The sequence below is a fragment of the Ambystoma mexicanum genome, chromosome 3p (genome assembly GCF_040938575.1).
Source record: "Ambystoma mexicanum isolate Mex_15411 chromosome 3p, UKY_AmexF1_1, whole genome shotgun sequence".
NCBI classification, from domain to species: Eukaryota; Metazoa; Chordata; class Amphibia; order Caudata; family Ambystomatidae; genus Ambystoma; species Ambystoma mexicanum.
Window position 1 is genome coordinate 1,204,294,830 of NC_090925.1, and position 24,891 is coordinate 1,204,319,720.

The 24,891-nt window shown below is 50.0% G+C and overlaps 1 protein-coding gene across 4 annotated transcripts in view; it reads left to right on the forward strand.

Annotated features, from left to right (window-relative positions):
- Positions 1-24,891, forward strand: part of KLHL3 (kelch like family member 3) — a 1,295,653-nt gene that overhangs the window by 934,705 nt on the left and 336,057 nt on the right. For all 4 annotated transcript variants that reach the window (XM_069652631.1, XM_069652632.1, XM_069652633.1 and 1 more), the window contains one exon: positions 17,261-17,362. In XM_069652631.1, coding sequence (XP_069508732.1) covers positions 17,261-17,362 — 102 coding nt within the window. The remainder of the gene's footprint in view (positions 1-17,260; positions 17,363-24,891) is intronic.

Here is a 24,891-nt window from a genome sequence, read left to right on the forward strand (position 1 = left end):
CCCTGTGCCGGTGTACCGGGGTAGTGGGAATGTCTGCCGGGGCAGGACGCAACAAGGAGGAGTGAAAAACAGGATGTATTTTACTCATGCTTTTGGGTAGTCAGAGGCGAAAGGCCACCGGATTGATGCGAGAAACCACAGTAAAAGGACCAATGAACCTAGGAGATAACTTGGAAGGACGTACCCATCGGGGTAGGTATTTGGGGGATAGCCAAACTCTGGAGCCCGGTCCAAAAGGTGTGACTTCCTTTCTCTTTCAATCCGTCCATTTCTTGTAAGTTGAGCGAGCCTCAACCAAAGCTCGCTCTGCTGTTTTGTGGGCTTCCTGGATCTGCAATATACGAGCCTCAATGGAAGGGCACACAGCTTCGGAGGATGATATTGGTAGAATGCCCTTGGGGTGTTGCCCATAAGTACAAAAGAAAGGACTGAGACCCAGCGCAGAATGTGAGGAGTTGTTATATGCATATTCTGCAAAGGGTAATACATCATACCAGTCATCTTGGGCCTTGTTGACATAGCATCGAAGGTATTGTTCAAGGGTTCCATTAAGTCTTTCAGTTTGACCATTAGTCTGTGGGTGGAAGCCTGATGAGAGGGCCCGAGTGATTCCTAGACGATGGTATAAGGCTTTCCAGAATTTGGAGGTGAATTGACTCCCCCTATCCGAAATGATCTTGTTGGGTAACCCGTGAAGACGAAAAACATCTCGGATAAAAACTTCTGCCATCTCAGATGCGGAGGCTAGTCCCCGGAGTGGGGAGAAGTGGGGTAACTTTGTGAGGGAATCCACAGTAACCATTATGCAAGAGTGCCCCCGAGATTACTGGTAGGTCTACTATGAAATCTGTGGATATCTGTTCCCAAGGTTTTGAAGGTAGTGGGATTTGCTCAAGAAGCCCGATGGGTCTCTGGTATCGATGCTTACCACGAGCGCATTGGAGACAGGATTGTATATGTCTTCTGACATCGATAGAGATTTTGGGCCAAAAGAAAGATCTTCTGACCAAATCTTCTGTATTCTTTATGCCTCGATGCCCGGCTGTTTTATGGTCATGGCACCATGATATTATTTGATTGCGTAGATCCGGTAACGGGATGTACAACTTATTGTCGATGAATACCAGACCCTCTTTCTTTACAACCTTATACTTGGTGGCTACAGACTCTGGAAGTGGTAACCTTTCATTGGCGGACCTAACCTGAGAAAGGAATGACACTGTGGTTCCAATGAAAACCTGATCCGGAAAAAATCTCTCTTTGATCGGAGTCAAGAGTTCTTCGGTATTCCATCGCCGAGAAAGTGAGTCGGCTACCACATTCTGGGCTCCCGGAACATATGTAATCTCAAAATCATACTGAGCAAAGAAATGAGCCCAACAAGCCTGCCTGGCATTAGTGCATTCCAAGTTCCTTAAAGATCTCAAATTCTTATGGTCTGTCCTAATGGTGAATGGTCTGACTCTCCCTTGAAGAAGATGCCTCCAATCCTCACACGCCAGTTTGATGGCCAGAAGCTCTAGCTCAATCACAGAGTAATTCTTCTGACTGGGGTTTAAAGTCTTGGAAAGATAGGCCACTGGATGTTCTACTCCTTCATGCTCCTGTAATAGGACTGCTCCCACCGCGTCTGCTGAAGCATCGGCCTCCACAATAAATCTTTTTGTCTGGTCTGGTTGTTTTAGGATGGGGGCTGAACAAAATTTCCCCTTTAAACTTCTGAAAGCCCCTTCCGCTTCCAAAGTCCATTTGAAAGGTAGTTGATCTTTCTTAAGAAGAGAAGTGATGGGAGCCACTGTTAAGGAAAAATCTTTGATGAATTTGCGATAGAAGTTCGAGAACCCCAAGAATCTTTGAACTTCTTTTATGGAAGAAGGAGAGGGCCATTCAGCGATTGCAGATACCTTCTTGGGATCCATCTGAACTCCATCCTTGGAAAGAATAAACCCCAAATAAGGAACTGAGGACACTTGAAAAAGGCATTTACTGGATTTGACCAAAAGACGATTATCTTGAAGGCGCCTGAATACTTCATGTAAGTGGTGAATGTGTTCTTGGGCTGATTTCGAAAAGACTAGAATATCATCTAAATAGATGATGACCGAATGGAAAAGCAAGTCAGAAAAAGTTCGGTCCATGAACCGTTGGAAAACCGCAAGTGCATTGACTAAGCCAAAGGGCATAACCCTGTATTCGTACAGACCGAACTGAGTTCTAAATGCCGTCTTCCATTCATCTCCAGCGCGGATGCGTAGGAGATGATAAGCATTCCTAAGATCCAGTTTGGTAAAGATCACTGCCCCTTTGACTGCCTCGAGTATGTCGGATATCAAGGGCATGGGATATCTGTCTCTGATGGTAACCTTGTTGAGACCCCGATAATCAATGCAAGGCCGAAGCTCCTCAGAATCCTTTTTAGAGATAAAGAAAAGTGAGGCTCCAGCAAGCGATTTGGAGGGTTGGATTAAGTCGTTCTTGAGGTTGGCATCCAGGTACTGTCGAAGAACAGATTTCTCCTTGAGGGATAAGGCAAACATCCTACTAAATGGAACTAAAGCCTCAGGAATAAGCTCAATGGCACAGTCCTCAGGGCGATGTGGGGGGAGATCATGTTCCATCTTTTCAACAAACACTTGGGAATATTCAGCCAATAGCGGTGGAACTGAGTGTATGGTACGAATGGGAGGCTCTGAAGTTCGTAATATCGCTGTCTGATATCTTTGGGAACTCAAGCACGACTGGCTGCAGTAGGGAGAGAGAAAGCTGAGGGTATTAGCGCCCAGTCGATGGTCGGATTGTGACGGCGTAGCCAAAAAATGCCCAGTATTATGGGGAAGTGGGCGGCCCTAATGATATCAAATGACATCTCTTCCTTATGTTCCTGAATAGTCACCCGAATGGGTTCAGTGGAGTGGGTGATCGGTCCAGAACAGAGAGGGGTACCATCCACACCTTCTACCTTGAGGTTCTCCTTATTCTGGATTTCTTGGATACCCATCTTGCTGGCCCATACTGTGTCCATAAAGCTCCCCGCGGCACCACAGTCTATTAGTGCCAGCGTGTCCACATATTCTTTCCCCCAGGACAAATGCAATGAAACCACCATAAGCCGAGCGTCTTCTTTCAGGCGGGAAGGGGCGACTGACAAGGTTACATAGGGACCCTTGTTTATTCCTCGAACCGAGGTCCCATTTAGGTTCGAGGCACCTTGTTTCTCGACCTCCTTGGTGGGACATCGGGGCAATCTCTAAGCAGATGAGATGCCGAACCACAATACATACAGAGGCCCGCATCACGGCGTCTTTTTCTTTCTTCTGGAGTGAGTGGTGCCCTTATGGCGCCAATCTGCATGGGTTCCTCTTTAGAGAAATTCGGGGGAATCCTCGGAGTAACTGAGGAACTGGGAAGGCTGAAAGCCCCTGTAGCCTTCTTCTTCTCTTGCTTCCTTTCATTATTATGATGTTCAATCTGTAAGGTGACGGACAAAAGTTATGAAAACGAGGCCGGACGTGGAATCCTTGCAAGTTCGTCCTTCAATTCCTCCTTAAGTCCCTTCCTGAAGATGGTGAATTGGACTTGCTCTTGCCAGTTAGCCTCTGTGGCAAGCTGTTTAAATTTGGTGATGTAGGATAGTAGATCCATTTGACCTTGATGGACCTCCAGCAATTCTTCGCAGGCCATATATGTGACTTCTGGCCTTTCAAAGGTCTGCTTAAACCTTGCAAGAAAGGCATCCCAATTCCTCAAAATTGGATAGTCCGCTGTGACCAAGGGACTAACCCAGGCCAGAGCGTTTCCTGATAAATTAGAAACCAGGAACCCGATCTTACTTAAATCGGTGGAAAAAGTAGTAGGTCGAAAGGCAAATTGTATATGACAAGCCTCTATAAATTCCTTGAGTTTCTTAGAGGATCCGTCAAATTTTCCTGATGAAAGTGGCATGGGAGGAAGATCCGTATTGCGGGGCTTTCTAGTCGCCACCAACTGTCGGAGTACAGTGTTTTCGGCCTGAATATTCTGTAACTCCTGGTTTAAATTTTGCACCTCCATATTCAAGGACTGTACTGCCGCTACCAGTTCTTGGATCTGTTCAGCGGTTGCCATAGCGGGATCCTTTTGGCGTTGCAAGCTGTCGGGTAACTCAACCTCTATATCTGAATCGTTTGTTCCACTCTCGTCCTCACTTGAATAGAGGATAGTAGGGGTCTTCGTCTTCTTCTTATCTCTCTCTATGGTTTTCTTTTTAAGGAGGTATGGTCGACCGCGGAACGAAGCCACACTGGTTGCCGGAGAATATCCGGGAACCAGAGGCCCCGGATCCGCAGCCGCCAGAACGGGAAAAAGCCACGAGGGCAAAAAACCCTGAAGAATGCAGAATAGAAGATGGAGATCTTCCGAACACTCTGGTACGTATCGGATCCAAAATACAGGACTGCTCCACACAGTAAGAGTGAAGGTAAGGGAGCGAGGGGAGAAAAGGAAATCCAGGAGAGAAGGGGGAGAACAGAGAAGCCGGAACACAGGAGACGAAGCCGGCCAGGCAGACGCTGACCCAAGGTAAGTAAAGAGGCGCCGAAGGGAGAGCGCCAAAGGACAACGGGAAGAGAAGGGATACCAAAGGAGAAAGGCGAAGACGCCAGAGAGCAGGGCCGAAAGCCAAGGAGAAAACTTATGGAAGCGCTCACAACGAAAGAGGAAACAACCAGTTGCAACGCGACCGCCGCCGGTCAGGAGTGAAGAAAAAGCCGGCGGCGGCCATGACAGAAGGGAAGACTAGACCGCTGAAGGCACAGCGGCGTAACGTAGTGGAGCAATTCAATGGCAGTTGCGTCTCCATCTGTCCCATACCTTTGCATAGAAGGTGCGCATGACACCCACAGTCCCCCAGGTCTCCTTGTGGCTACTATGCAAATGTTTAAGTGCTTAGTATGGGATGCCCCCAGTATTGAATGTGGGAAAATGTTAAAATGTGAAGAGGATGTGGAGTCCTTCGCCAGCAGCAGGCAGACTCGCCACAGTTAGTTACATACTCTCAAAGGACCAATTCACTGTTGCTTGCAGCAATAGAACCCCAGAATCATCCTTGCATGTTTGCTGACCCCAGTGCTTAGATTGGTAACACTGGTTCTGCCCTGTTGCATTGTGGACATGTCAAATTGATGACCAATTTAACTGTGCAATGCTTCAATCGAACAACACATCACCTGATCGCCAATCATCCTTAGCTTTTGTTGTCTATACTGGCACAAGAACTGTGTGCAGTGTGTAAGGAAGGCATGGTATCAAACAGTGAAGACAGGCACAAGTGATCACAGTTCAAGGGAGTTTATTGAACTTGAATGGGTTGGTAAAACGCTGATCTAAAGCTAAATCGAAGTATGGGAGCAAGCTACAACCATCAAATAATAATCACGCAGTCCTACTGGAGTCTCAAAATAAAAGGGCCTATACTAATAGTCCTATTGCAATCCTTACTTCTAAATACAAAATGGTGTGGGATAACAAAGTACGCAAAAGAAAAGTGTTCAAGAAATGATATGTCAGGATAGTTGAGCAGTTGGCTTCCCTTCCCCATGTTTTCAGCACGGGGCAAGGCGGCACGTGTGTGCGTGGCACACTCTCTAGCTTCTTGGCCACGAGGTAACAGTTCAGCATATAGGCATCCGGGCCTTCCGCCAAAGTCTCTCTCGCAATGACAGTCTCTTAATGCAGCGGGCCTGATGCAGTAAACAAAACACAAACATTTCTTTCCTTTGCCAAGGTTTCACTTTCACAAGTTCAAGACTGGTCTCCCTACTTTGGGATCAGACCACGGGTGGCCCTCTTCCAGGCTCAGACCCGATTTCTACAAATTTCACATTTTGGTCTCCCTCGTTCCGGCTCGCACCATGGATCCCACTTGTTCGGGCTCAGATCCCCTTTTGATTCCAAAATGGAAGACTTTTGAATTTGCAAGGGGTTTTGCTTAAACCGTCGCAGGACCACATTGATTCACATCACACAATTTACACTTTACTTTGATCTTATGCTTTCGTTTCCTTTCGTCAAGATACCATACAGAGACCTTCGATTGAGCACATTCACAGTGCCGGACCACTCTGTCAACGGTATTGTATCTTTTGTTCTAATGTTCAAATATTCACGAGCAATTTAGCTTCACTCGCGTCTCTCATCACACATGTTTGACAATGTTCCTTTCTGCACTTACTTTGCAATGTTGCTGCTTGCAATCTTGACTTCAAAACAGACCGATCTCTCCAACTCACCGGCTCTGTGTTTGTGTCGCTTCTGTGTTCTTGGAGCCAAGGACGACACCACATCGTCTCCCCGCCTTGGTCAATTACACGGGAGGACCCTATATCGCTGGCACACAATGCAGGATTCTTTAGCCTTGGTTCCCGATCTCAAGTTTTCTGCCTTGAATGTTTCTTGAAAGTAACGGCTTCCTGTCAACGCGGTCAAGGTGATTGCCCCTCTCAAGAACCTCTCGTGCCTGGTCATCTTTCTCCGCTCGTTCAACTGCCAACTCAAAACTGCTGTACCTTTGTGTGTTTTTCCCCCGCTCAGTGTGTGCTCTTGTGCTTCGCCTTTTATCTATATGGGGAAGTGTAATGGAAGTCAGGTGTGAGTGATTGTCGATGATTTCCTCACCTCGCCTGACCATAGTATTGGGACAGGTCATGTACACGGCTCTGGTGTGAGTCTGTTTTCTCCCAGAGTGGGCTGTCCGTGAGAAAGTGTTTGTGCAGGAAAAGGGTGGGGGGGGTTTGAGGTTCTAAATATCCATCGGATTGGATGGGACAAAGGTGTTAAAGGGCAGAGAGGAATACTTTGACTCACCATCCGGTGTCCCACTCCCCGAGGACTCCTCACCCAGGTGATCCTTCCCACACTGGTCCACCCCCAGGGTCTGGATCCAAAGTCAACGGCCGTGCCCTGCCCACATGAGATAGAGATCAGCAGGGACTAGCGGGTCAGACACCTTTTGGGTTTCTCACAAGCCTCACCTGCTCTTTGTCCCTCTGTCCCTTCTGGCAGTTTTTCACAGATTGTGTTTGCCTTGATATACCTGACTGAGGATTTCTTTCCTCTTCTAAAATGTTGGTAGCACTTAAGAGAGAAAGCAAAGTTCAATCTTCATGAGTCAACCTTGAAAACACCCTCATAAAAGCAGATTTTTCAGGGATTTTTGTCAGGGAGGAACCACCACACTCTCGTGATCATGTACTCTAGAAGCCATTCGCCCCCAAAAGTGGACCCAAAATGATAGAATGAATATGAAATAAACTTGTGTTGCAGGACCAGCTCCTTGACTTCCTGTGAAGCATGCCATGCTCTTGAAGATGCTAAATGAGATGCCAGTACCTACCTACAGCATTCTTTCATGGTCATCTTGAATGAAAACTTTATGCGGGTTTATTAAGAAGCTACTTGAACAGGTGCTTTCTCTTCCTCACTGGACTGCAATGCCCTATCATCGAGAACGCAATGACCAACCCTGCAATCATGAAATCCAAGCAAATGTGTGAAGGAGGAGTAAAGTAATCGACCATCATGTTCTGTTTGAACAGTTCTCCTGCCCATCCACCTTGCCCTCCTTCTGAAGGCTTATTAATCTGTGGGAAGCTATCCCCTCTGGTAGATCTTCCCCTACTTTATTGCTGGATTAGACTGCAGTTTTATTTGGGATACTTTGCAACCATGGAGGCTGATGCTGACCTTGCCTCAAGGACTCAGATTCAATCTTCCAGTGGTACCTCTCGAAACATGAAGCATTGCTGTTAGTGACGGGCACATACTGACATCTGGGATGACTGTCCTAGGTTTGAGGACAGGAAAAGCAACAGTAGAGCGCCTGCAGACAATGAAAACTTAATATAACAATAGCAGCAATTCTAGAAGAAACCACATACGATTCTTTATAGCATCTTTACAAAATATTTTAAGAAACTTCACGCAACATAGCAGATTTGGACTGCACCAGCGGATCCATCCCCTGCAGGTTTATTAGAACTCATAATCACAAAATTACTTTTCCAATTGTGGAGTAGAATCTTGGCAATCTCTTTTACGCTTTTTCAGAATCACCACCTGTCTCGATTGTAAGAAGACTCCCCATCTAAACCTAATTCAGCGTGTGTGGACCCCATTACTGTGCAAGTCCATTAGAGGGTAAATAAACATGTTATGATGCTATCCATATCTTTTTGTAACTACACTGCCCAGTATGTAGCTTGTTGTTTCTTTTTGTCTTAGTTCTACCAGTATTCCTTTAGCAACAATGACCTTTTCCCAGTTGTTCACCTTCTATAGGAGTTGAACAAGCATTTTTTTCTTCTAAATTATACTTTACCCCTGCTTTGCCTGCTTTTTGTCTGACTTGCCCCTCCTAGCAACTAAACTGGGGAACTCCGTACCCAAACATCTCCATACAAAAGACGACCACATAACCTTAAGGAAACAGCTAAAAGCTGAGATTTCAACTAACTCCATCACAAGACCAAAACCAGAACACCACCCAGTAATACACCAACAAACCTCAACATTTCCCCATGGAAGGTGCCTTTTAAAATATAGAGATTGTAATTAGTCTAAGTTTGAAATATGTTATCTGTAGGAGTCAATTAGGTTTTGAAGAGTATTTAGATAAAATGGTCTCCATTAGCGACGAGCCATAAGGTTGAATTTTACATTGGAATTTTACCAGTATCAATTTTCACTACAAAATGCAATATCGAGTCACCTTCTAAGTGGAGGTTGGGAAGTTTATTAATTTGTCCACTTTATGCTCAAACAAAGAAGAATGTGGTGAAAACCAGTGCTGAAGAATTTGAATGGAAGAACAATAATGAATGCTTTGAATTTGTGTAAAAGAAAAATTAAAACAGACCACATATTCTATGCTACATCAACTTTTTGAGAGAGAGCATGGCTCATACGGGGCTGTCATGGTTCCTTTGAACTCAAATTTAATGAGCTCACTTTTACTAATATATTTAATGCTGAGAATGTATAGGTAATGATGATTTCCTTTAATGCTAACTAGTGATGAATGTAGTTCATGTGGCTAAATGTATGTATGATAGTGGGAAAAATTATCAGTACTATTATTAATCAATATTTTCTCCAGCATGGGGTCTGGCATGGATTCACATGCTCATGAATATTCCCCGTCGTCAGGCCGGGAATCCTCGGTATAGAAAAAAATCAGTATCAGTTTTTCGTTTCTGATCTGTCTTTCTTAGTAGTAACCAATCACCGGTCTCTGGGTCATACTGCCCCCAGCCAATGACTGCCCTCTCCCTAAGCCCCGCCTCCGGCAGCCATCCTCAGATTTTTACCGCACGTTCAAGTGTTGGGAGTCCTCGTGCTGTAGCTCTCGAGCTTTTGCTGCGTTTTCGCGCCTTTTCAGGAGATTTTTCTCATTTTTCGGTTAAATAGAGCCTCAAGCTCCACCGTTTCTACATCCGATCAACGGGGATCCGTTTTGGAGTTTTCTACGCCCCTCAAGGGTGAAAAATTCGTTGAGTTACGCTTTTGGAGGATTCCAGAAGTTCCGAGGCCTACCCCGGACATGGCCCAGGAGAAAGGAAGCTCAACGCCCGGGAAGCTGTTCAGGACCTGCCCTGGATGCCAGCTTCAGAATGTTTTCAAGGAGGACGAGCATTCGTTATGCCTCTACTGTCTCCATGAGGGCAAGACGCACAAGGAGAAGGACTGTGCGTTTTGTGGGAACATGTCGGAGCGGACCATGAAGGATCGCCACCTCCGTCTCGCCAACTGGCTGGAAGGGAAGAGCCCGTCAGGCGAGAAGAAGAAAAAGAAGTCTGAGCGGTCTTCTAAATCCTGTGAGGGTGCTCCGGCGACGGGGGCCCAACAAAAGGCTAAGCACTGCAAGTCCGCGGGCACCGTGAGCGCCGAACAGTCGTGCTCCTTGGCTGCCAGGCAGGGCGCATCCTCTCCGGCGCCATCAACCACGAGCCAACGCTCTGGCTCGGGTAAGAGGAAGTCCGAGAACCCGGCGAAGCTTCTGGAGAGGCCCCGGTCGATCTCGAAGATTCCGGCAGAGGGGGAGCGAGGCTCGGACCCTCCCCCCAAGGTGAAGGCCCCAGGCGTCCAGAAGGTGGCGATGGCCTTAATTCACCCTGCTAAGACCTCGATTGAGGATGTCGCTGCGGCCCTGGCTCAGCCTGTGGAGGCTACACCAGTGGAGGCCCCCTCAGGACCCAGAGTCTCCCTGCCACCGCGGAGGGAGTCATCTTTCAGGCCCATTGAGAAGACCCCCAAGAAGTCCTCGTTAGAAAAGGTGGGGGAGGGGCTGGTGGCCATCGTGGATACGGACACGACCTCTGAAGAAGAGCTCATCGAAGTCGTGGAAGAGGCCCAGCCCATCGGGAGGGGCGACGACGAGAGCGACGGTGTCGCCGACAAGGCTCCTCAAGAGCCCTCGCGCCCGTCGTTTCCGGTGCCGCAGGACACCTCAGCGGCCATTTTGTCTGCGATTCAGTCCTTATGCTCGGAGATAAGGACAAGGTTGCCCCTTATACCCCGACAGAGGTACCTGAGCCAGACCCGACGGGGGAACCGGAGCCAGGACCTTCGGAGAGTCCACCGCATAAGAGGAGGACGACGCATCCTACGCCACCTCTCCCACCTCTGCGGCCTGCTCTGCCTTCCCCCCGGTCTACTACCCACGGGGATGATACAGGCACGGACACGGCTACGACAGGTACAGATGACAACGGGGGCGACGACGGGACGTGTCCCCCGTCGCCCCCTGCTCGGGCGTCCCCGACCGACGAGATTGGATCCTTTCATGCCATGATTTCCAGGGCATCCAAGCTTTTTCAGCTCTGCCCAGAAGAAAAGAAGAAAGAAGGGTTCCTTTACCAACGGCGCGAGGCTAAAAGGAAGACGGTCCTCGCCGTACCGCTTCTTGATGACATCTGGGATGAGGGGCTCGCCCTCCTCAAGAACCCTGCCACAGCGCCGGCAAAGAGGAACCGGTACGAGAAGTAGTACCGGGTCCCCGACGCTGCCCCCTTGTGCCTTCGGGCACAACCTACCCCGGATTCGGTCGTCTCGGCAGCAGCAAAGAAGAAAGCTGGGGGGGGGCATCGGCCTCGACATCGACTTCCCCGCCGGACGGCGAGGGCAGAAAGTTGGACACGATGGGACGACGGATCATCTCATCCGCAGTGACGACTATCAAGGCGGCCAACGCCCTGGCTATCGTAGCCCGCTACGACAGGGAGTTGTGGTTCAAAATCGCCCTTCTGTCAGACTTACTTCCGGATGCCAAAAGGGCTGAGGCCCTTGAAATCCTACAGGAGGGGGAGATTGCTTCGGACCACGCCATCACGGTGACGACGGACATCGCCGACACCGGTTTCTGTCAGTTGGGCGACGGCGTTTGCTTGAGACGACGAGGATGGCTCAAGGCCACGGATTTCTGCCAGGACGAACAAACCAAGGTTCTGGACATGCCCTTCGACGGGAACAACCTGTTTGGAAAGGCGGTTGATGAGTCCCTTCAGGCCATCAAGACGGACACAGAGACTGCCCGGGCACTGGGATTGCTCCAACAACGACGGCCGTCCTTTCGGAGCTCCGGAGGCAGACAAGGTCCCTCCAAGGGATCCGGCAGTGGCTCCTCCACTTACCGCCAAGCGGCAAGATCTTCATCCCAGGAAGCCTATAGGACACGCGGCAAGTCAGGTGGTGCCCGTCGTCGTCGACAAGGAGGTCAAGGAGGCAAGGCGGTCTCCAAACAAGATTGAACCAACCGTGGGGTCGGGCCCCCGCCGAAGCACCCCGGTGGGAGGCTGGCTGGCGAGGTTCATCAGCGTGTGGGAGTCCATCTCCACCGACCTTTGGGTGCTGGACGCCCTGGCCCAAGGGCATGCCCTCGAGTTTCAGAAGAAGTGCCCTCGCGTTCCACCCGTGGCCAGGAAGGAAAATCACGTCCCTCAACTACTCTTGGAAGTAAGGGCGATGCTCAAGAAGGGTGCCATCGAGCTCGTCCCAAAGAGGCTTCGGGGCTCCGGAGTTTACTCAAGGTACTTCCTCGTAAGAAAGAAGACAGAAGGATGGGGCCCCATCCTAGACCTACGACGACTGAACAAGTACATCAAGGCACAGAAGTTCCATATGGTCACCCTCCAGCATGTGCTGGGACAGCTGGAGGAGGGCGATTTCCTGTTCTCGTTGGACTTGGAGGATGCGTACTTCCACATCCCCATCCTAAAAAGACACCGAAAGTTCCTCAGGTTCGTGGTCCAAGGGCGGCACTACCAGTTCAAGGCCCTCCCGTTCGGATTGAAGTCGGCACCCAGGGTGTTCACCAAGTGCCTCGCACCGGTGGCGGCGCGGCTGCGCCTACAGGGATCCACGTCTACCCCTACCTGGACGACTGGCTCATCCGGGCAAGGACAAGGGAGCTCGCCATGGAGCACACTGCGAAGACCGTCCAGCTGCTCACGGACCTGGGATTCTCCATCAACTTTCCAAAATCCCACCTGGTTCCGTCGCAAGTCGCCCTGTTTCTGGGAGCCAAGCTCGACACAGTGGCGCGGCTGGCCTCGCTATCGGAGGAAAGGACCAGGACCATTCTGGGCAAGGTGCAGCGTCTGCTGGCCACGGACATGGCCAGGGTACAATCTATCAAGTCCCTCCTCGGGATGATGTCCTCCTGCATTTATCTGGTGCGCCTTTGCAGGCTTTGGATGAGACCCTTACAGGAGTTCCTCGACGCCCGCTGGATCCAGTCGACGGGCAGCTTCGAGGGCAGGATCCCTCAACGAGATGTTCCGTCAGGCGATCCGGTGGTGGGGTACCCGCTCCCATCTGTCGGCGGGCACGGACTATTAGAACGCATCTCACCAGGTGACTGTGACGATGGACGCCTCCCTGGAAGGTTGGGGAGCACACTCCGGAGATCTTTACGCGAGAGGCCTTTGGCTCCCGGAGGAGAAGTCTCTCCACATCAACATCTTGGAGCTCCATGCGGTGTTCTGGGCCCTCGGGTCCTTTCTTCCGTCCCTCAAGGGCAAGTTGGTGAGGATCTTCACCGACAACACCACCACGATGTTCTACATCTGGAAGCAGGGCGGAACCAGGTCCCCGGCCCTATCCAAGGAAGCCCAGGATCTGTGGCATTGGGCCGTCGCCCAAGGGATGTTTCTGGTGCCTCTTCATCTGGCAGGAATAAAAAACACGATCGCCGACTCACTCAGCAGGGAGCTGCGCTCGTGCCATGAGTGGGAACTACGCCAGGATCAAGTGGATCGACTCTTCCGACGATGGGGCGAACCCCAAATCGATCTCTTCGTGACGGCAATGAATTCCAAGTGCTGGAGGTTCGCCAGCAGGTTCCCCCAGCCGAGGAGCATGGGCGATGCTTTCTCGTTCCCCTGGGACGGCCTATTTCTTTATGCGTTCCCTCCGCTGTCGTTGCTGCTCCAGCTCATCAACTAGCTCAAGAGGTCCCGGTGCAGGATGATCCTCGTCGCACCAGCGTGGCCAAGACATATCTGGTTCCCGGACCTTCTGGACTTGTCAACGTCCCCACCAGTCAAGCTGCCGACGGACGCAGACCTTCTCTCCAGAGAAGGAGGCGCCATTCTTCACCACAACCCGGAGTCGCTGAACTTGCAGGCCTGGCTCCTGCAGCACTAGAGTTTGGAGGGTACGACATCCCGGCCGACTGCAGAGAGGTTCTTGCAAAGGCCAGGGCGTCCTCAACTCTCAAGTGCTACGGACATAAATGGAAGAGGTTCTCTGTCTGGTGCCGTGCACAGAAGATTAACCCTCTGCGGATTACAGCCCCTCAAGTACTGCCGTACCTACTGTCGCTGGCCAAATCTGGACTGGCTCACGCCTCCATCAAAATACATCTGGCTGCGATCTCCCGATATACCAGGACGACGGGTCGGACGTCCTTGTGGTCTCATCGCCTGGTGAAAGAATTCATGAAGGGACTATTCCGATCATTCCCGCCGGTGAAGGCTCCTGCCCCGGCGTGGGAACTTAATGTGGTGCTGACCAAGCTCATGGGGGCCCCATTCGAGCCTATGCATTTGGCGCCTTTGAAGTTCCTGCCATGGAAGACAGCTTTCCTCGTGGCCATCACCTCCACACGACGAGTGGGAGAGATCCAGTCCCCATCTTGCAAGCCTCCGTACTTGACTATTCATGACACGAGGGTGGTGCTGAAAACGCACCCCTCCTTTATGCCCAAGGTGCCGTCGGACTTCCACCTCAACGAGCCCTTGGTGTTGCCAGTTTTCTTCCCGTCGCCGGCCGAGAGGACTTTGCACTCGCTGGATGTAGCTAGAGCGCTGAAGTTCTACGTGGACTGCACAAAGTTTTCGGAAGACGTCACAGCTGTTTGTGAACTTTGGGACTGTGAATCAAGGGAAGGCTCTCTCAAAGACTTCCATTTCCAGATGGCTCTCCGGCTGCATCATGCACTTTCACCGGTTGGCAAACCGACAGCTGCCCGGCCGTCCGAGAGCCCATTCGACCAGAGCGATCGCTGCTACCACGGCGTTCCTGTCTGGTGTGCCCCTGCTGGACATCTGCAGGGCTGGGACGTGGAGGTCGACGCACACCTTCACAAGATTCTACTGCGTCGATTGGGACTCCAGGGAGGAGTCCAGGGCCGGCCAAGCAGTGCTGCGCAACCTGCGCATGTGTGTACTGTTATGTATTCTTGTATTCATGAGCATGTGAATCCATGCCATTCCCCATGCTGGAGAAGGAACACGTTACTTACCTTTAACTGTTGTTCTCCAGCATGGGTCTGGCATGGATTCACATGCGAACCCTACCTCCTACCCCTCTGTGGCTCTTCTCTTGGTCCTACTGCCACTTTACTTGCTACCAAATCTGAAGATGGCTGCCAGAGGAGGGGCTTAGGTAGAGGGCAGTCATTGGCTGGGGGCAGTATGACCCAGAGACCAGTGATTGGTTACTAGTAGAAAGACAGTTCAGAAACAAAGCTGAAACTGATTTTTTCTTTACCGAGCATTCCCAGCCTGAAGACAGGGAATATTCATGAGCATGTGAATCCATGCCAGACCCATACTGGAGAACAACAGTTACAGGTAATTAACTTGTTCCTTATCCCTCTTGGCAGAAAAGGAGCTATAAAAAACCACTGTACTGTGCTTTACCTAGTTACTCTCCCTTCTTTTGCATCCGTCCGTTCCCCCGTCAGGATCCAGAAAGCGGCCTGTAGTCTCCGCTGAGAACGTAGCCAGGCCTTAGCCCCATACCCAACCACACCTTCCCGTCCAAGCATTTAGTTAAATCAAGTCTCCCCTGTTTGAACTGGTGGTTATGGTAACACTTTTGGATGTTCTGCACTGGAAGAGTTTAAATGGCATTCCTTGAAAGCCATTTTGCACATACAAAGCCTCTCTTCTTGAGATGTGTGAAGTGACTGGAAACCGGCAAATCCTCTCTGAAAATGTCTGGCCGTAGTACACAATAGCTGTAATGTAGAGATTGCAAGATGACCCGTTAGATGAGTGCCCAAGCCTCCGGTTTTGATGCATGAGAGGGCTGACTCTGCTTTTTATTTTTCTGAGGCAGATGAAATGAATGCCACTGAATTTGTTAATAGTACCACCGTACTAATTGTGCTCAGAGGACATTACGTTTCTTGATATTGCATTGTAAATGTTCAAGTTAGTATATAATGCTGCTGCGACATAACACAATGCATAGGGAAATGAAGACAATGTTTTCCTCTTTACTTTTGACCTAGTCTATGACAGTTCAAGAAATTTAGCAAGCCACTGACTGGTATGACCACATCCAGATATTCATGCCTAATTTGGTCACTTTTCATGGCAGTTTTCCTGTAGAAAAGGAATGTTACATCAAAGGTGTTTTTTCCATTGGCTTTTGATAGACTTAAAACAACCATGCTTTTGGGACACAGTTCTTGAAACTGTTCATTTAAATTAGCAAGGTTTCTGACACACGCCTAGCCCTTCTCTTGAACCGATGCATGCTGCAAATAACGTACAAATCGGATCAGCCAAACTCAAGATATTCACTTTGTAAAGGACAAAAAGGTTTATGAAGAATTCATAAACCCGTTGTAGCTTCAAAGTGGTACAAATATGCGGCAAATGAACAAAATACCAATGTGTGTAATAAACGGATGAACACTCCACAAACCAGTGCAGACATGTAGGGTCATAAGCATATGAGGTATGCTCACACAGACAGACAGACAAAATCACCAATTATATCCCTCATAGAACAAATGTATGCACCCACTATATGTGCAGAATACTACTTAGCAATGTACAGTAAGAGCTGTGGAGTGAGCAAAAAAGAATGACCTGAACGTATGTACACACATTCCTGCGTGAATGACTGGGATCACAACTGCATCGTACTAAACTTTCAAACAACACATAGATAACATGCTCACAGAGAATCTCTATGTGCAGTCATTATTTTTGGATTTAGCATTGAAATACTTTTTTTTAAAAGTAGAAATTAGTAAAAAATAGTTTTAAGAGTTTACAATGTACAAAAAAGGTGAAGCCTACACACCTTGGGAATGCCAATGCCAAGGTAACACAATGCCAATGTTAATGTACCAATATTCAGTCCAAACACACTAATTCCCTAATACAAAGTCTATCACAGGACAAATGTAACCTTCCCCATCACCGCACCCCTAATTAAACAAACCCGCTTTAAATATTATGTACCTTTCTTGTATGCTGAAATTAGTGAGTCTTGTGAGTTAAGGTAACATTTGTAGTGTGAATGTAATGTATGCATGTAAACATTCCACACCTATGGTATGCACCTGTTGTGTTGTAGGAAAGTGTTACAGAAAGCGAGATTGTGTGTTCCCCATTGGGGAACTTGCAATCATATGTAAAACTCTAGATTGAGTTTTGAATGGTTGTTGGCCAAGAAAATTCAATGTTATTTACATTTCACGCTTCTTAGAGGTAGGAGCGTCTCTTCCAACTTTCTAGTCCCATTACCCCATGTATTCCAGACTACAGACAATTAACTTATTGTGAATTTATCACTCATATTTTTTGTCAGATAGTTCGCTGGAAGCCTGTTTTGCCATTTCTCTTGATTGAAATTCTTTTCTTTGAAAGGAGTCTTTGTAACTATCAACAATATATGCCCAGCTTGAAGGATCAGTGTTCACGTTCAGCTGCTAAGCTTGTATTGTATTTTTTTTAACTAGAGAACTTGTTTTTCCCCCTAACAGGGCTGGCTTCAGTGGAGACATACAGTTGTAAAACCAATGAATGGTTTTTTGTAGCTCCGATGAACACAAGAAGAAGCAGTGTTGGAGTTGGTGTTGTGGAAGGTAAAGAACATAAAGTGTTTTTTCTTTAATTTCTCTTCACCACATCCAGTTCTTGTTTTAAAATATCACAGTTCTGATACTGGAAACGTTATCACACAACAGATGAGTATAAAGTGTTTTTATTTTAAATGACTATCAGGTCCTCATTACACGTAGGCGGTGGACCAAGCATCTTGGTTCATGCCGGTAAAATACCGGCACCGCCTTGGAGGAAAGGGGAATTACCGCCCTATTCTGGTGAACATGGTTTATGGCTTCATCGGCAGGCCACAAACCCACACATTTTTACTATTGCTGAAATCCGGGGAAAGGGCAGGGTGTCCAAATGTCATGTAGCCAGCATTGTCCAGAGGGTCAACAGGTAAGTATGCAGAATTTGGTGCAGATAGGTGGAATAGTGGAATTGTATAAGGAACAACGCTCCGCCAAGCCACAAACCACAAATCCCACCACTAACCCACAGACACATTTTGACTTTTATGTATGTATGTGTCACTGAACAGCAATGTTATTAGCTCTTTCTTAATTTCTTGTCCTGTTTCTTGAATGTCCTGTCCAACACTTTCTCCCATCACACTGGGACGCCTTCTCAAGATAGCATGTGTTGAAATGAACTGTGCTAGAATTAAATCTCTAGCACAAATCCAAAGAGTAGGTTTCAGAAGGACGTCTGATTTGTTTCCATCTGTCCAGGGTCAGCCATGGGCTTTACAATCTGGCTTAAATGCAAGCAATACAAGGAGAATATTTACTTCCCCACAACATGCATTGCTGGCATGTTACCAGACTGCCTTGTTTTAGGGGCAAGGGCGGAGGACTACTCACTTTTGTACTTGGCAAGAACAAGGGAGTTTGTTCGTTACTAGAGATTGATGGAAGCAGAGGTAGACTTGCTGCCATTGTGTTGGAGTGATGGATGGCATTGCTTGCATTTAGAGTGTGACTGGGTAAGAAAGACTAAACTCTCCCAGACCCAAACATACTTAGAATTAGCTTTCCAGAAATATGGCTTTGTTCTTCTGGAAGCAGCTTTGACTGAGGCAGCAACAAGATGAATAATGTTTTCCACTTGGCATGGTCGCAAGCCTTTTGGGCTTTTATTTATAACAGTGGTGCTCTCCCCTTATCTTTCTTTTTTTAGCATGTTATCCCCCGTTTTTAAATGTTTACATATGAATTGAATATTTTGTAAATATATTATGTTTTATGATGCTTTTTCTCTAACAGTTACCATTCACATATTAACCGAAGGTAAAGTAGACGCTTTCATGATTTGTCAGACAAATTAGATAAAAACCGTACAGCAGTTGAATGCGTTCTGTGCTAAAAATATTTTCATTATGACTGTTACATTATTCCAATAGGTTTCAATCCAAGGACATGTCCGTAATATACTGTAGCATATTCCGTAAAAGACCTAAATAGCCCAGTTCATCACCGGCCCTCCAACAATTGAGAGAGTTTGAAAGACACATAGTGAACAGTTTAGTTGTGGTATAATAAATGTGAGGTATCATTTTAAATTGCACCTCCCTGTTTTTCAAATGATAGGAAACCAGTGGAATCATTTCAAAATAGGAATATGTATCCTGTGCGTCAGTGGGGGATCTCCAGCTACTTGCCTAATGATTTTGCTAATGTAGCTAATGTATATTCTGTGATATCATTAGCATGCAAAAATATAAATTTGGAAAACTCATAATCATTATGGTCTCATACACGGAATGCAGTCTTTCATGTGTATCATCAGAAATGACTGTTTCAACATCTTGAATGATAGCCGTGTGTCTCAGCCAGTCCACGCTGGGCAAATGAATGGTATTGGCACATAGGGCCTCATTAATAGTCTGGTGGGTTTTTGGTAGTTAATCTACCGAAATATCGCTAAAGATAATTACTGTACCACCACTTGGTCCCGTGGAGATAAAATGGGCTTGCAAGTGGTGGTAATTCCTCATACTTTTAGGTCCCGTCCCCTTTCCTCCATACTGTATTGGCGTCCCTTCCAAGGGACGTGAGACGGAACCTTTTTCAACAGAAAAAACATTCCCCTTTAAATTTAGAGGCGCGCGGGGGCACAGCCCAGGGAGCATGCCCTGCCCTGACTCTGCCCTCTGGCGCCACACCTCAGTCCCCTTTTCCGCGTCGATGGGAACGGGCCGAATACACCAGCACTCCTGGGTTTGGCTTTGGCCATGTAATTCCATGCGTGGATACTTCTTCTTAGTCTTTTTTGTCTTATCCATCATTCAGGTACTCGGTCCTCAGGCGTCACGCCTTCCCGGCGCATGGCGACTTCTACAGGGTTCATCAGGTGTCCATCCTGCAACAGGCTCTTCATAGCTTCAGACCCCCACACCCTCTGCCTACGTTGCCTTGGCCCAGACCATGGTTGGCAATCATGTTCGGCGTGTGACTCGCTGTCCTCGAAGGCGCTGAAGAACATACTAGCCAGGTGGAGGGAGCTCTTCCAGAGGTCGCCTCCAGAGGATCTCAAGAACTTCGTGAAGCATCGAACCAGGCCCAAGGTAGGGCCAATATTTTCCAGAGCACCCTGCAAGGGAGACTTCTTCGCAGGGACTCTCCCGCAAGGGAGGGGCCGGCCAGTTCCTTCTACCGGCACGTGCCCTGAGGCTGCTACAGCTACCAGCCTTCAGGTTGAGGGGTCCTCAGATCCTCCTGGACGCAGTGTTGAGGGACCGGAAGGTTCTTGTACCTGGTCTACACCCGAAGGGCTACACCCTTTTACCGGCACAATGGCAGAGGGGCTACGCCCTAATACCGGAAATACGTCAGAGGTGCTATGCCCTAATACCGGCAATATGTCTGGGGGGGTGCCTAAACGCAGCTCTACCGACCCCCGGGTCGAGGGTCCTACACCTAACGGGCCGAGGCCCAAGGAGCATGGTAGGCCTTGTGATCCACATGCAAGAGTTGTGGACAAGGCCAGGCCCATCGGGCTGAGCAACACGTGGCAGGCAGCTCGACAAAATGGCCACAGCGCCAGAAAGGGGCACCCATCCGACGCCATTCCACGAATTCGGCGAAGAACGAGTGTCAAGGTGGGACTGGCCTCAACCAGGTACGTGGCCTACAGTCTACCCTTCATTTGCGCAGGGCAGCTTTCCTTTGTGTCCATATGGACAGGGTATGCAGTGGCTCCAGCAGCCCCCCGCTACCCTGTCGGTACCCTCTGCCACCTCTTTGGCCAGTGAGGAGGTGCTCTTCGAGAAGTTTCTCGGCCTCATGAGGACTCCTCAGATGGGGGGGGATTATCATCAAAGACGCAGTCAGGGAAGTCTTCCCCGCCATGCTAGAGGCACCACAGACGCCTTCGTCGGGCCCCCAGGCCCTAGTGCAGCCGCCTCCCCTGGCCCCACAGCCAACGCCGCTACCTCCGCCGCCTCCTCAGCCTCTGGCTGCAGTCCCTGTACCCCAGCCTCTGGCTGCAGTCCCTGTACCCCAGCCTCTGGCGCCATCTACCCCTCCTCCTCCACAAGATCCTCCAGATCCGCATGATAAGGACGAGAAGGATCTGGACACGCCATCCTCAGCCAGGGCCTTCCATGAACGTCTTGCTGGCCTGGCGGAGTACCTGGGCCTCCCCCAACCCAAGGACGAACAGCCAGCAGAGGGGGTTCTGGCTGAAGTCCTCACAAGACGCCCCTCTGCCAACACAGGGATTCCACTGCAAACCGATGTAGTCTCCCTGGCCAAGAAGGGTTGGCTCAAGCTCCACTCAGTCCAGCCGGTCAACCGACGCCTGGACGCCAAGTACAGGCAGATGGAGGGGGATACACCTTTGCTCTCGACCCATCCTCAGCCACACTCCTCAGCGATCGCTGCTGCATCACTATACTCCAAGCCTCAGTCGTCCTCAGCCTCCTCCTCTGCGACGCTGCTAGGCAAGGAGGAGAAGATCTTGGAGGCATAGGGCAAGAAGATCTACTCCAACGCCTCCTTGCACCTGCGTCAGGCCAACGCAGATGCCATGCTGGCTGACACCAACCAACGGTTATGGCGGGAAATTGCGGACTTCCTCCCGGAACTCCCCACCCAATGCCAATCACGCTTTAAGGCGGGGCTAGCAGAAGCCAAGCTTGTGCCGCATAACCGCATGGAATCCACAATGGCTCATATCGATACCTCAGGCTGTGCCATCTGCATTGCCACGGACATGAGGAGAACAGCCTGGCTCCGGGCAACGAAATTCAACCCTGATGTCCAGGAGCGCATTCTAGGTCTACCGTTCGAGGGGGGGGACCTCTTCCACACCTCTATGGACAAAGAGCTGGACGAAAAGAACAGCTCACAAACGGCAAAGTCTTTATCCGTTCTTACAAAGACCACGCCCAAATCGTACACCCAATCTCAGCAGCGCTCGGAGAAGGGTCGTACATATGGAGGGTTCTGCGGCTTCCAGGAACGCAGATTCAGGCAGCCGGACCACTCGCAGTCTCAGAACCGGCGCAAACAACAAAAAGGGTGGGGGGGTAGTAAGGGCTTTTTCCAGTCCCCCTCCTCAGCCTCAGAGGGAAAGAAGGCATGACACACCCCTTCGGGGTCCAAGTGTCTCTGGAGGGGGGCAGGCTTGCTCTCCATGCACAATTCTGGCGCCAGAATTTCGCGGACCCCTGGATCCCTTCCGTAGTATCCATGGGGTGCCGCCTTCCTATCCCAGCATCTCCTCCCCTCCCCTCCCACAGGTTGGGACAGCAACTCTTTGGCGGAGATCCGGTCACTCGTAGAGAGCCAGGCAGTGGAGGAAGTCCCAGCCTCCCAACGAGGCTTTGGCTTCTACTCCAGGATTTTCACCATTCAGAAGAAGAACCAGGCGGGCCTGAGAGTTGTGCTGGACCTTTCCACCCTCAATCTCTCCTTAACCCTGCAAAAATTCAAGATGGTTATGCCAGCTTTTATAGCGGAGACATTGGACAAGGGAGACTGGATGTGCTCACTGGACCTGAAGGACGCGTACCTACACGTCCCGATTTGGTAGCCCCATCGTTCTTTCCTACGGTTCAGGATCATGGGCTACCATTTCCAATACAAAGTCCTTCCGTTTGGCCTCCTCTCGGCCCCCAGGGTCTTTACCAGACTCATTAATGCTGTAGCGGCCCTCCTCAGAGCACAGGGCCTCCACATCTACCCATACCTCGACGACTGGGTCTTCAGGGCTACATCTCCGGAAGCGGGTCACCACTCTTCTCATGCCCTTATCAACACACTGCACGACCTGGGCTTCTAGCTCAACCTCAAGCAGTCATAGCTGCTCCCTACGCAGACTGACATTCCTGGGTTTTGGGAAACATGCTGCGAGAGGGTTTTCCCATCGGAAGACAAAATCTCAGCCATCAAAAGGGCCACCGCCCACTTCCTCAGCAGAGAGAGTACCTCGGCATGGTGGTACCAACATCTCCTGGGTCTACTGGCGGCAGTCCTTTTAGCCGTGCCGCACACGAGACTATGGATGAGAAGGATTCAGCTGCACTTTGCCGGCTCATGGAATCAGGATTGGGGCTCGCAATCCGAGATGATCAACATTCTTCCATCTCTCCACCCGGACCTATCATGGTGGCCCATAGACTGCAACCTACGCACGGGCAAGCCCTTTCGGCCGCCCTCGCCACATGCCACCATCACCACAGACTCCCTGCTCGAGGGCTGGGTAGCCACCCTGGACAGTCTCTCGGTCCACGGCACCTGGACTCGACAGGAGCAGGAATACCACATCAATTGGCTGGAGCTGAACGCCATCTGGCTAGCGCTCAGAGCACTCCTACCACTTCTCAAGGGAAAGGTTGTTCTCATCCAGACAGACAACTCGACCAGAATGTACTATGTCAACAAGCAGGGAGGCACCAGATCCCCTCCTCTGTGCAGGCTGGGGATCAGCATGTGGGAATGGGCCCTGGAAAATGACATTTACCTCTCGGCAGTCCACCTCCTGGGGGAATCCAACCTGGAGGTGGACAGGCTCAGCAGGCTGGGAGTGGACAATTATGAGTGGCATCTAAACAGCCTCGTTATTCAGGAGATTTTCAACAGGTGGGGTCATCCCCAGGTGGATCTCTTTGCCACCTGGCACAAGAAGAAGTGCCCCCAGTTCGCATCCTGGCAGGGGCACGGCCCCGGCTCTCTAGGCGACGCATTTCAACTCCAGTGGACCGGCATGAAAGCCTACACCTTTCCGCCTACCCCCTTATCCACAGGGTAATTTGCAAGATCAAGGAGTCTCACCGACTCCGCATCATTCTCCAGCATGGGGTCTGGCATGGATTCACATGCTCATGAATATTCCCCGTCGTCAGGCTGGGATTGCTCGGTAAAGAAAAAATCAGTTTGTTTAGTTTCTGAACTGTCTTTCTCCTAATAACCAATCACTGGTCTCTGGGTCATATTGCCCCCAGCCAATGACTGCCCTCTACCTGAGCCCCTACTCTGGCAGCCATCTTCAGATTTTTACCGCATATTCAAGTGTTGGGAGTCCTCATGCTATAGCTCTTGAGCTTTTACTGCGTTTTGCGATTTTGCAAAGAGTTTTTTTCTTAGGCCCTTCTAGGGCGAGTGTTCGTCGAGTTTCACTTCTTGGAGGATTCCAGAAGATCTTTGAGGCCCAACCTGCGTGGACATGGCCCAGGACAAAGGAAACGCGACACCCGGATCCAAGCTTTTCAGGAGCTGCCCTGGATGTGGATTACAATATGTTTTCAAGAAAGATGAGCACTATCGGTGCCTCTACTGCCTTCACGACAAATCGCACGTGGAAAAGCACTGTGCGTTTTGTAAGAATATGTCAGAACGAACAATGAGAGATCGTCGTACCCGACTCACCAACTGACTGGGGAGAAGAAGTCTGAGCGGTCCTCTAAGACCTTGGAGGGCGCTCCGGCGACGGGGCCCCAACGAAAGGCAAAGCACCGCGAGTCCGCGGGCACTGGGAGCGCCGATGGGTCGGGCTCTTTGGCTGCCAGGCAGGGTGCGATGTCACCGTCGCCATCAACCACGAGCCAACGCTCTGGCTCGGGGAAAAGGAAGTCGGAGAACCCAGGTAAGCTTCGGGAGAAGCCCCGGTCGATCCCGACGGCGACGGCCTAGGTGAAGTGAGGCAGTGACCCTCCCCCCAAGGTGAAGGCCTCAGGCGCGCCCCAAAGTCGCAAAGGCCCCGATTCACCCGGCTAAGGCCTCGATCGATGCGTCGTGGCGGCCCTGGCGAAGCCTACGGAGGGTATCACAGTGGAGACAACCTCCAGGCCTAGAGTTTCCCTGCCACCACAGAGGGAATCCTCTTTTCAGCCTATCGATAAGTCCCCCGTGAAACCCCAGGCGGAGAAAGAGGGGGGGCACGGTAGAGATTATGGACACAGATACCACCTCCTGAAGATGAGCTGGCTGGCGTCGCAAAGATCCTGGACAAGAAGTTCGAGGAGGTTCGGTCCTACGGGAGGACGAAGAGAGAGACGGTGGTGCCGACGAGGAGCCGCGGACCGTGGAGAATACGGAGGATCCTACTCCCCAACCATTGCTCC